Source organism: Lynx rufus, unplaced genomic scaffold (assembly GCF_022079265.1).
Source record: "Lynx rufus isolate CCGP_SWC_20201006 ecotype Redwood Valley unplaced genomic scaffold, mLynRuf1.p SCAF_16, whole genome shotgun sequence".
Lineage (NCBI taxonomy): Eukaryota > Metazoa > Chordata > Mammalia > Carnivora > Felidae > Lynx > Lynx rufus.
In genome coordinates, this window is record NW_025814830.1 from 46,731,350 (window position 1) to 46,744,672 (window position 13,323).

Sequence of the window (13,323 nt, forward strand, 5' to 3'; positions counted from 1 at the left end):
GGCCTAAAATCAAAGAGGTTAAATTCTAATTCTTTGAAAAATTGATAGTCTTAAGATTTTAATCTGATGATAAATGGGGTTATATTAAAATGAAAATAAGGTGAGCTATTAGGATACCAGAAAAAAAAAGAAGCAGCTATGAAACCCTCTGGGATTATGTCACAAGAACTCAGAGCCTGCTGAGGAGGCCCTAACTGACCAAAAATGGAAATATTGTAGCATCAGTAAAGATAGTAACTACAGTTCCACAACATGTTAAGTATGTTTAAGTGAATGGGTTCATGACAATACTAAAAAACAAAAATCCAATCGGTTACCTATGAGAGAGATGAAGGAACCAACTCCTTATTTTGAAAACTAGTATGGGGCGCCTGGGTGGCGCAGTCGGTTAAGCGTCTGACTTCAGCCAGGTCATGATCTCGCGGTCCGTGAGTTCGAGCCCCGCGTCGGGCTCTGGGCTGATGGCTCGGAGCCTGGAGCCTGTTTCCAATTCTGTGTCTCTCTCTCTCTCTCTGCCCCTCCCCCGTTCATGCTCTGTCTCTCTCTGTCCCAAAAATAAATAAACGTTGAAAAAAAAAAAAGAAAAGAAAACTAGTAAATGAAGGGAAACATCAAGAATTTATCTCACTTTTCCTATGTGATCTGTACTTCAAGGTACAGATCAAATAGAAGATAACAGGGCATTTCTCTTTAAAGGTATATTCCAGGTAATAGGTAAAGAGGGAAATAAGCAAATAGAATTAGCATAGTCCCACTTTGCAGCCCTAAATAAATTAATAGACCAAGTCAATGACTATAAAAGTTCACAAACAGATGATTTGCTTTTCAGTACCAGTCACAGAAGAGTCGCTTTTATTGGACTGTCTTGCTACAACTGGAATCACTGGATAGAAAATATACATTAAAAAACCTCCTTCAGGTTTCTGAAGTTCAACTTAAAACAGGATGATATTTGACAAGATTTGATCTTGAGAGAAGGAAAGCAAATTTTGAGAGATCCACGTTTCACTGAATTTTTCCTAAAAATGCATCCCAGTTGCAGGGCATCATAATGCTCAAGCAGAAAAGTAGCCAGATTTTACTGGGCTGTGGAGGCGGGGTCCAGAGTTCAGGGTTGCCAGAGTGGCTAGAAATTTAGGGTAGAATCCGGAAAAGGAGGGGGTCACAGAGGGAGGGCCTCAACTCCCACATAAAAACTCCCCTTCGGTCCTCGGCTGATCCATGACCTGCGCATGCCCAAGATGGGGTACCAAGAAGCTCAGGAGAGAGCGGGATGGGAGATCCAGGGGCTGAAGATTTCCACATCTGCCTAATGCTGGAAGGAACACCTTTGGAAAAAAATCAATCCTGCCAATTTACAGGGACTTGTGGGACATGTTGGGCTCTTAACTGAAAAGCCAGAGGGCATTGCTTTAGGAGTAAAGACCAATCTGTGGACCGATTGATATGTCCTGGGGCTAAGGACAAAACCAAAGTAGATCCATCCCAACAAAACCTGGAACCAAGCTTTCACAGGGTCAAGGTGATCCATGGACCTCTTCCATCTCCTTCCTGCCACCACCATCCCTCCCTCCCCAGGTTTCACCCTCCCACCCTTCCTCACCCCTCCCCAAACTTGTACCCTCCCCTTCCCTGCCTCCTCCTTCTTTCCTGATCCTAGACATTCACAGAGGTGGACATCTACTCAGACTAAGATTCATTTCCTCAAAATGTCCCCAGTCAAAAACCTCATTCAAATCTCCCTGTTCAAAACTCCCGTGCAACCTGCCCTTTTCCTTCATGCTCCACTTAACAGTTTGTATATATATCTGTACACGTGGGGTGAGTTGCTTGATGTCTTTCTTTTCCTTCAGACTGAGGGATCCATGAGGACAGAATGTGTTCACTGTTGTAACATCAGCTCCTACTGTAGGAGCGGACACAGTAAATGCTCAGTAACTATTTGCTACATAGAGAATTAAGAAAAACATCCAGTTAGCCATGACGAAAATGGAAAAATGAATAAATGTATAGAAACCACAGATTTATTACATTCCTACAGTAGCAGTTGATTACATAAGTGTGGAATAAACATGTCGGCTGTCGAATGTTTGTTATTACTAAAGTGATGATAAGAGCATACAAAATATGTAATAAATTAGGCATTTTGATACTTCCATTTGAAACCCACAGCTTTTTGTGTGGTATGAGAAACTGGAATTTTTCTCCACATATTCCAAATAAGGAAATTGAGAATCCATGTTTATGTGACTTCTGTGGCATTACAAAATTACAAACAACTATTAGAAACAGAAATACAGCTTATGTCCTCCAATGACACACTGAAGTGTCCTCGATGTAGTAGATGTTACCCATTTCAAATCTATTTAAAATGTTCATTTAGATTGATATTTGGTGGCAGTGGGCTTGTTTGTTCCTATAACCTCCTGAAGTGTTATCACTGATCTTAATTCAGTCTATTTAAAACCATGATAGTAAAGTCACCTTTTGCCTGTGGTTATATGCAGCACTTGATGCTGTACCTTCTTCCTTTTTATTGTATTAATTTTGGTTGTTTTAAACTTAAGAGTGCCTTAAATCATTCTGTGTTCTTTTATGCTACCATGCAAAAATAGTCCAGCCCATTTCCTGTTGATTTCTCAAGTGCTTGGGCTCTCCTCGCCATCTCTTCAAAACCCAATTCAGTAATGCAGATCTCAAGTGCCCATACATCATGCTGTTGCTTTAATATTTCACTATATAATAGTTTAACGGTGACTCAGCCTGATTTATGTTTCTTAGAAGTCAAAATTGGACCTGTGTTTAGAAATTCATAGGTAGTAACTTTCAAATAAAGAAGCAGGATGATCAGTATTGGAGACTGACTTTCTTGTTTAGCCCAGAAGAGTTTGGTCGATTGTTCTTTCTCCACTGAGAGCCCTTTTCTCTGTTTATATTTTTGGGGTGCTTCCCACAGAATTCATAGAAAGCTGTCATGTCTTTTTCAGGAACTCTCTCATGACCTTTAATAAAGGCAGTTTTCTCTTATTCAAGGATTCGTGTTCCAGTTCATGCATTTTCTATTCCAGTTTTTCTCTTTTACATTTCTTAGCCAACTGACCTCATCAGTGATGCAATGATTCATAGTTAATTCACAGAGCCAGTTTCTCTCCAAAACATCTTTCAAGGACAAGCCGCTCCCATGTCCAGTTTTCTTCAAGTACCACCTACGTGTAGATAAACATATTCATTTTCCATGGTCCAATTCAATATGCAACGAAGTTACTCATTTTCAGACAGAAGGTTTCTTTAACCTTCTTGTTCTTCTTGTCAGATAATCCTGATGCTGTCATCTGCTCAGGGGTCCCTCAGGAACCTGTTTTCCTGGGTGTGGCTCTAGGAGCTCCTACGCTGGTGGAAAAAAAGCAGAACCCAGGATGTTGGATGCTTCTGGAAACCTCACAAGATACTCCTCAGTTGATTCTAACATGTCTAGACCATGGAGCTCAATTTAAGAAAACGTGCTCCTGTATGTTTTTTTTCTTAGCAACCCACTTGGAGTGGTAGGGACGGTGTTGCTTTTTCAAATCGCAACCTCTCACATTTTGTGAAGCCTCAAACTTTGGAGCAGGGGTAGGATGTAGGTGTGAGGGAAGGATACCGGGTCCAGTGGAAGATATTACACTGAGGGGTGTATCTGCATGTGTCATATGCCCAGGTAAAAGAACAATTTGCTGCTCGCATAGGTAAATCTGCAATTTAGTTGACATCCTTCTCACAGGCTGAGTGGATCAACTCCTCCTGCACATGTTAGAAATCATTCAGACCCAGCCCTGACGCAGCAGCAAAGCTCTAAGCACTGGCCTGAAAAATCACATCTCAGGGATGTGTGTCTTTCCCATTACAATGGAAGCTCCTTGAACAAAAATGTGCTTTGTATTTATGCATTGCTGTGTCTTCCCCTGTTCACAGGGAGCTCTCCATAGATACGTGCTTGCAGAAAGGGGCGCAAGTAGGCATTTCGGCAATACCACTTCTGACACAACTCCCTGAAAGAAATTTGAATATTTTTATTGGAAATCTCTTCGTTCCATGGGAGATTGTATTTCTGAATCATGCAAATAAAGCAGACTGTACCTCTTTCCTGGGGTCACGGGGAGAATTGATATGAGAGTAGGGCCTACAGTCTTTGTGAGTCTCTTCTTTCCTTGATGCCTGCTATAAATGAGAAGATTTGAGATGGAGGTATTCACTAAGGAGGATTCAGGTCACCGACAATTGCCATAGTGAGTCAGCTCAAGCATTAGCTGACAGACAGAGAAAAAGCCACAGAACCCACAGATGGCTCAAAATCATTCTTGCTGCATAATGCGGCAGTGACATTGATAATGGAGCATTCCTCGTGCTCTTCAGAAATTCATTATTTTTTAAAGAGTTCAGTTTTAAATACACCGAATGTATGTGTTAAACTATTTTTGCTGTACCTCTTTCCCTGCCCAGTGTTCTAACAATAAGTAATAGCAGTAGTTAATGTTTATTGACTTTTAATTATGCACCAGCAATTCTTCCAAAAATTATGCAGATAGACATTCGTGCAACAATCCTGTGAAGAATATACTATTGTTATTCCCACGTGACAGATAGGAAAGGGACAAAGGGGTGGAACACCTTGTGCCACAGAGGGAGTAATGCCCTGTTACCTGTTACTATGTTACATTATGGGACATAGGCACTTACAGTTGTGATTAAACTAAGGACGTTGAGGCAGGGAAAGGAGCCTGGATTATCTAGCTGGACCCGATGGAATTACAAGGGTCTTTACAAGAGGGAGGTGAGAGGATCAGTCAGAGAAGGAGATGTAACTGAGAAACAAAGTGGGGGATTTGAAGATGCTATGATGCTAGCCTTGCACATGAAGAGAAGTCGTGAACCGAGGAATGCAGATGGTCTCTCCAAGCTGGAAAAGGGGAAAAAAGGGATCATCTTCCAGAGACTTCCGAAGGAAAGCAGCTCCTGCCAACCCCTTGATTTTAGGACTTTTTGAATTCCCAGACTAGAAGATGATAAGTTTGTGTTGTTTCATGTGACTGAGTTTGTGGTCATTTGTTACATCAATAACAGGAAACTCATACAGTTGCCCAAGGGAGGGTGAAGGTGCAAATCCATGCCGTCTAGTTATCTTAACTCCTGGGCTACCCTGTAATAAAAAAAACTATTAAAAATGTCTCAGAAGGGGGCTAGCCTGAGGAGGATAAATGTGTCAGAACAATTTGCAACTTATTACTAGAAAATTAGAGTTTATGCCCTCCCTCTGGTGAACAGGATATGACAGGGTCACAATATTAATATTGATGGCAATCTAATCATTAAAATATAACCTGAGTGACAAGCCTACTAATGAACAGATTTACAATTAGAAAAATAATTCTTTCAGTCAAGAAACACGTCTCCTCCTACATCGTTGGACTGTGGGTCTTTGGCTGTTATAAATTTTGTTAACTTCTGATTTCTAATTTTTATTACAGCCAATTGTCTAATACCTCTGTTTTTCCTATTTATACATTTCAACCGTGTACGAAAGATTCGTTTTCTGAAAGTGTTTGACAAAAGATGGGCATAAGTGTGATTCTGTTAATTGAAACATGATTATTACTTGGATGCTTAATTTAGTGTTTCTAAACAAATAAATACAGAGTTAGATTACTTTCATGAATGGCATGCATTCATTATATCTTTCATAGGTTAGTTTCAATGTAAATAAATATTGTTATGAATCATCTGAACTTTTCTTTTGTGAGAATGTATTTGCATTGGTAGTGTCCTTTGTGGAATAGCAAAAATAAATTCACCTTGAATGTTACTGGTGACGGCTCAGACGTGAAATGTTGCTTCCCCAGCCAATGATGTGAAGCCCAAGTTGAACTTTAAAGGTTAGTAATGTTGAAAGTAAAAATTTCAAAAACAAACAAATAAACATGACTTTCATTCAAATACAGAATAAATACATATGAAAGATTAATTAAAGAAGGAATCAGAAATATGGTAAAGCTAGTTGAAAGAAGATTCAAGAGACTGAGTGTAGATAGGAATCCTGGGAAGTATGTTGGATTACTATCACTAGGTTGGGCACATAAATGGTTAATGTCGAACAGGGCACTAAAACCAAAAGCTTTTATTTTCTATCACACAGAAGTCATTTGTATTTCCACTGGGAAAAAAATTTACAAATTAACATGTAACTGAGCACAGTCTGGCTCTAACCCATAATAAATAGTAAAATGAGACCTTTATTAATTCACCTAGAATTAAATAATCTTTAGATGGACCTGTGAGAAAATGGTCCAATATGACATTGAAAGGAAGTGAAATTATTGCTTTGGGTTATATCCAGTTTTTCTTAACAGTGGGTAAGACCATTTTCGGGAGAGACTACAAACCTATCTCTCCCACCAGCATCCTTGGAGAGATAGATTCTCATAATGAATTCAAATTAATTCTCTCTGTGTCTCTCTCTTCCTCTCTCTCGCTCTCTCTCTCTGTGTGTCTTTCTCAAGATTCTTTTTCATATAGATCCAGATTTTTATATCATTAACTGTATGTGCCACAACACAGAGTTTTGTGATTATTGCTTAAAAGTGTATGCTGCTTGTATTTCAGATATGTTGTGTAAATTGCTTTTTATAACAGTGACTTATATTAGACCCATTATAAGTAAGTTTTCTATCTAAAGTAATACTGTTAGGAGTCATCCTGAGTTTTTTCTTTTATGATTATTCTTGTACACATATTGCACACATCTAAGTTGAAGTTATCGTATACTAACATTGTACTCACATTCTGAATTATATTTAGCTTTTCTTCCCTGAAGATATTGTTCACACACACACTGAAGTCCGTGATGGTGTGGCAGCAAGTTTGTTGATTTCCCTACTTAAACTACTTTCTCACTTACAGACCCATTTTCAAAGAAAGCCCCACTCCTCTTCCTCCTCTGAGAGCTGAGTTACTGACTGTCTCTGTATTTCTTTTCATGACGGTAGAGGAGAGAAAGTATTGGGAGAACATCTAGGTCTTTGGGAATTAAATGTCCTAAGAGTAATTCTAAGAGCTTATGGGGACACGTGTAGGACTTGAAGACTGTGAGGAGTAGAAAGGTTAGTAGTGAGGTGTCTAGATCAGAGAGGTGAGTTTCCCCAACTACCTTAACTAAAGAGCCAGTCTTCTGTTGACCTTGATCAGTCTGTCATGGTTGTTCACTTGCTGAGCAGTGTCCACCTTCATGGAATGTCAGCTCCATGAGGGCAGGGGGCTGTGCTGGTGTTGATTACTCTCTCGATCTCAGCATCCATCACAGGGTCTCACAAATGATTTGCTGAATAGATACTTACTGTTTCTGAATGTCTCAGATTTCTTAGTTAATGCCCATGGAGTAAGAAGATAATAGGTAAGAATGAGAGAAAATGGCAAGTGGCTTCGTTTTAAGAGATGAAGCAGTATACCATTGCTTTAGACATCAATTGTCTGACACATTTTTCACTTTCCTTTGTTGCTGATGGAAATATACAAGGCACAAAAGCTTTAGGTGCCATGAAGGATGATTATGACCATTATAATGTGATAATAATAATAGCAAAGAAGAGAAAGAAAGAAATAGTGGGGTAAAGTAACACAGGCTAAACCTTTATTGGAAAAAAAATTCTCTTGGTAGCTTATTCCAAAAATAGACTTTATCTAAAGTAAAATCATTATTATGATGGTTGCCTTTAAGCAATACATTAACTCAGAGATAACTGCATTGCTCCAAATGCATCAGCATTTAAAGTCTGTCTTATTGGAATTTTTCTTAATTTATTGTAATCTAATAATCATAGAACACATTATTTGTATTTGACACAGAGTTATGTTTTTACCATGCACATTCATTCAGCTATATAACAAGGAATAATTGTTCAGTTAACATTATTCTTTCTACAGAATGCGATGTTTATTCATGTGCATTTGGTGAATGAATTCTTTATAAGCACATTAACAAGATGTGGAAAAATCAAACCTCTGACTTTTCAAAAGATAGCTGCATAAAATAGTTGAAAAAATTTGGGGGGGGTGGTGAATATAAATGGTTCACATTAAATATGATGGATAATCTGAATGAAATGTATATTTGGGCATACAAGTAGCTGTAATAATTTTGTCAAATGAAACAAGATGAGTAAACTTTAATGTCATTTCATTGACTGGGAAAAGTCAGCTAACCGGTTGAAAAATAGCTTCATTGGGTTTCCCTAACTTCTTCATTTATTACATAAATGTACTCGCAAGGGTAATTGCCTTAAAAAAAATCTTTGACTTGCGAAATGTAGAAAACCCTGCTCGGCTTTCTGAGTATTATCAGTTCTATTTTGTGTCTGTTGTTTGGGTGCAACTGATTTTGACAGATATGCTGTTATGTTACTGGTATAACATGACATCTTTTTTCAGATGAACTGAATAAAAGTGATCTTGACAATGAGTAGATAAGACACTGTCAGAAAGCTGAAAAAACATGTCAATGTCACAGTTTTGACACAAATGCAGCAGAAAAGCCCTTATAATATCATTAAGTGACTATCTTTCCAGTGATGCTCTTTAGAAGACAGAAGATAGCATTGCTCTTAAATACTATTACTTAGCCACAAAAATAATAAAATAAAACAAAGCACAAAGGTCAGGTTAATATATACTTGAGATGGCATTTGATGAGTCTGATGGATGTGTTTATATTTTTATGCAGATCTTTTATCTATAGCATGTGTGAGAGAATTTTTGAGATATCAAAACCATTTTTTCAGGAGCTAAACACCATTTGCCTTCAGCACTTCAGGAACATGATTAAAAATACTGATGGTGAAATATGCAAAGTGGTTGTGTGGATATTGATCATAACCTTTTTCTTGATTTTATTTTTTCATTGAATGAAAAGAAATAGCTTTCAATAATAGAAAATTAGGAATACATTTTGAGATGTATTTCTAGATAATGATTTTGTAAATAGGTTAGCAAGGACTAAAATGGAATCAATCCCAGGCATCAAGAAGGAATTAGACACGAGCTTTTATTTTCCCTCATGATTGTCTTGGAACTGAACTATACGTGCATGTGTGTATGCACAATGCTTTATATATGTATATATGTGTATGTATATATATATATATATATGTGTGTGTGTATATATATGTACATTCACATGTACATATATGCACATTTAAAATGCTTTAATAAAAAGTATATTTATCCTTTAGAATGACTTTTAATGTCTTTGTCTTTAGGATCAGAAGTGGTTGATCTTGATGGAAAAAGTTCCCTTGTCTATAGATTTGATCAAAACTCCCTGAGCCCAATAAAGGATGTTATTTCTTTGAAATTTAAAACTATGCAGAGTGATGGAATTCTGCTCCACCGGGAAGGGCAAAATGGAGATCATATCACGTTGGACTTACGAAGAGGAAAACTCTTTTTACTTATTAATTCAGGTAAATCTATTTGGCGAAGTGTTTGACAGTCTGGCCACTTAGGTATCACTTCAGTAACTTTATGCTTTTATAGCTTATCATATAACAATTAAGGTGCCTTATTTCCAGATTCAGGGGCTTATATGTACACCAGTATCATAGATATAAAAATGGTTCCTATTTTGCAAATTGTACAAGACCCTCGTTTAAAATTATTTTTAATGTTTTATTTATTTTTGAGACAGAGAGTGAGCAGGGGAGGGACAGAGAGAAGGAGACACAGAATCTGAAGCAGGCTCCAGGCTCTGAGCTGTCAGCACAGAGCCCTATGCAGGGCTTGAGACCAGGAACCATGAGATCATAACCTGAGCCCAAGTCGGACGCTTAACCAACTGAGCTACCCAGGCACCCCTGCAAGACCCTCATTTGATGTTTCTTTTGCTTAGTGCCAAGAGAACTACATAGCTGTTTTCAAACATCATGAAGAAAGAAAGGGATGAGTCCCTGAAAAATACTGAGCTAGTAAAAAGAATGAAATTGTAGCAAAGATACATTTTACTTTGCAAATGGCATGTGATGGGAAATACTAATAAAAAGAATTAATGGTGGAAGAAATTCCAGCAAGGTTGAGAGGATATTATATTCAAACTCCAGGTAAATCCATGCCAGTGTTTCGGATGGAATGCAAGGAAGAAGATTGCAAGTATGAGAGATCCTGGTCCCCAAGGGGAAACTTTTTTTTTTTTTTAGACTGGAAATAATGGTACTGTTGTTTTTTTCTCTTCTAAGGTGAAAGCAAACTGCCCTCCGCTCACACGCTGATCAATCTCACCCTGGGCAGCCTGCTGGACGATCAGCACTGGCATTCAGTGCTGATCCAACGGTTGGGCAGACAAGTGAACTTTACAGTGGATGAGCACAGGCACCATTTCCACGCCCAGGGAGAATTCAGTTACCTGGACCTTGATTATGAGGTGTGATAGTTATGTTCCAATTAATGAAGATTTTTACAATGTATATGTGGCGCAGCCATGCAAAAGAAAACATACTGTAGAGACAGCACCCCTTCCCTCTTTCAGAGTAAATCAAAGTCCTGGTGACATGTTTCCCAAGGTGACCTAACTCACAGTAGCAGATTTGAGCATATGCTACTGAGGCTTTGTCTTTCTGATGATATGTTAATCTGTTATCAGAGAGAGAGAGAGAGTTTTCTTTTTTACCTGAAATGTATAGTCACAGATTATCACATGTAGGAACTCTCCAAGAGATCATATTACCACCGGTAAATACAGAATGTGTTGCATGATTTTTATGTGCGCTTTAGGGTACCCTCAAGCAGTGTAGATTTATGGAGAGGTTGTAGTAACTAATAGATTAATTAATTCATTATCAATCGATTCAAATGCACAAACACCAATGTGTGCCGGAAATACATATAGAACAAAACGCCATTATAACCAGTTAATGTTATTAAACAGAGATTTACCATGGATATAAAGAGGCATTTTTATTCATCAGCCAATAAACATCCAGATGTGATTAGTAACTTGTAAGAATAATCAAGCTCTAGTGTAAATGAAAACTGAATGCATGTAAATTTGTTTTCAAATCTGCATTTTAATTTTTTAAAAATATCCATATGAAATTAGCAACATGGCAGTGTAGGGTGATGAAAAATTGATTTATCTGTGATGATTAAAGCTATAGTTACTAATCATAATTATTTAAGCAAACTATCAGAAAATCACTAAACAATATTATTGATGCCATTTTTCTTTCTAAGATCAGCTTCGGAGGGATTCCAGCACCTGGAAAATCAGTGTCATTTCCCCATAAAAATTTTCATGGGTGTCTAGAAAATCTCTTTTATAATGGAGTAGATATCATTGATTTGGCAAAGCAACAAAAACCAGAGATCATCACTATGGTAAGAGAATCTTCATGTAAATGAATGAATGAATTTGTGTTGCTTTTTCACACAATAAAATTGCTTCCCTTTGGATTCCCACTTGATATGATGTGAGATTACTCTCTCTCTTTTTTTAAGAGAATACTCTTTTAAAAATTTTCTCTGCTTGGCAATATTCATGTAAGGGATTAATTCTACTTAAAGCAATTATAATTCACAGAGCGTGATTATTTTATTTTTATATGAAGTAAAACATTTTTTCTTACAGTTGATAATTTCATTTTGTTGTGATGCTATTACTCCAGGGGACCAATTTCCTTTGCTCTGTAACTACCTTAATAAGATATGCCCTGACAACCTCCCTTAATCAAGGGAATCAAGTTCCTGGAATCAGATAATATCCATGTGTATTAGAGAGGCATTTGAAAAACTATATTTTGCCATGGTCATTCATAACAAGTAAAAGAAACGAACAGGCCGTTATGACACTGCCTCTGCCAATCTGTCCCAATAGCGATGTTGGTCAGGCTGCGTTATATTCTAATTCTATGGAAATGCAGCAGATTTTAAATATAACCGTATTGGTCTGGGGTCAGTCAGGGAAGTAGCACCACTACGAGTTTTAGGAACAAGGGATCTCTTTTAGGACTTGGATCTTCACGTTTGTCAGAGGAGCTGAAAAGTGGAGGCCAGCTGTCAGGAAGAAGAGTTAGAACAGGGTGAAGGAAAGCCAGCTCCTCTGTGATCATCCCTCACTGTGCTTGTATCACAGGAAATAAATGCACAACAAATACACAATAAATACACAAACAAACAAACTCCCATGGAAAAAAATGGCTGGCATTTCACTTTTGCCTCAAATACCACACAAGCTCCGTTTTTGACTAACTTTTAACCAGAACCAGCCAGGAAAGAGGATTCTGGGAGACATGGTTTCCAGCTTAACTAGCTTCATGAAAGAAGCTTCGAGAAAGAAAAGAAAAACGTAGATCCTTTTCAATACATTTCTTTAATTGTCCAAAATTCAGGATATATAAATTCAAGCTCGTGTTATATCAGCCAGTCGCAAAGCACATCACGGGAATATTTATTTTCTTATAAAATGTTTTATTCCTAATTCTCTGTGTGAATTGATGTTATCTATAGGAATATACCATTCAGAAAGATTTTTAGTTATACTTTGATAAGAGGGAAGACGATTTAAAAGGAAAATCAAAAAGCCGTAGGTAGATGTGTGTGTTTCATTGGCAAAACGAGCTTCCAGAAACTGCCCATGCAGCTAACACCTACTTTTCACTGGCAAGAGGATTTGCTGCTTGCGGGGTAGCAGGCCACTGTCCAAATGAAGCATCAGACCAAACTGCCGCTGGTAAAATGTTTCCAGTTTTACGAGGTTTGTTAGTTTATAATTGCCTTTACATTATGGGTCAGCGTCACTTACTCTTCAGCTTTTATTTTCCATTCACTGGGACAAGATATTTGTCCACAGTGAAAGCTAATTCACTTTTAACAGGATCACAACATAGCCAAATATCTTTGTTTAACCAAGACTAACTGGTTTAATTCCAATGTGTATCCTTCTAAGTACAGTTGATTTCATTGACTTTTCAAATATGTATTTGGAAAAGATGCTAAAGAATATTTTCAGGAAAAGTAAAAACCTTTATCTTCATTTCTGAAGCCTGTTAAGGAACATGTTTAACTATTTCTAAATAATTCAGAGGGTAAAGATTTTTTAAATCCTTAAATATATACTTTACTAGTTAAATAATTTTTATACATAGTATTTTAATGAAAATTTATGCAAGTCTAAGGTGTCTTGAAACTCTGTTTTAAAACTGCTAGGTTAGAAATAATACATGTAAATCTGATGACACAGGCATAATAAGAAAGAGCCAAAAATGTTTAAAAAATAAAGGAATGTTGGGACGCCTGGCTGGCTCATTC

At 37.4% G+C, this 13,323-nt stretch overlaps 1 protein-coding gene across 7 annotated transcripts in view; it reads left to right on the forward strand.

The window, feature by feature from the left end:
* The window catches only part of CNTNAP4 (contactin associated protein family member 4), a 252,839-nt gene that overhangs the window by 137,525 nt on the left and 101,991 nt on the right, over positions 1-13,323 (forward strand). For 5 of the 7 annotated variants that reach the window (XM_047079258.1, XM_047079260.1, XM_047079263.1 and 2 more), the window contains exons 5-7: positions 9,285-9,488; positions 10,257-10,441; positions 11,251-11,394. In XM_047079258.1, the coding sequence (XP_046935214.1) occupies positions 9,285-9,488; positions 10,257-10,441; positions 11,251-11,394 (533 nt within the window). Of the gene's footprint in view, positions 1-9,284; positions 9,507-10,256; positions 10,442-11,250; positions 11,395-13,323 lie in introns of all 7 variants that reach the window. The other 2 variants (XM_047079264.1, XM_047079261.1) reach the window with 2 other exon arrangements.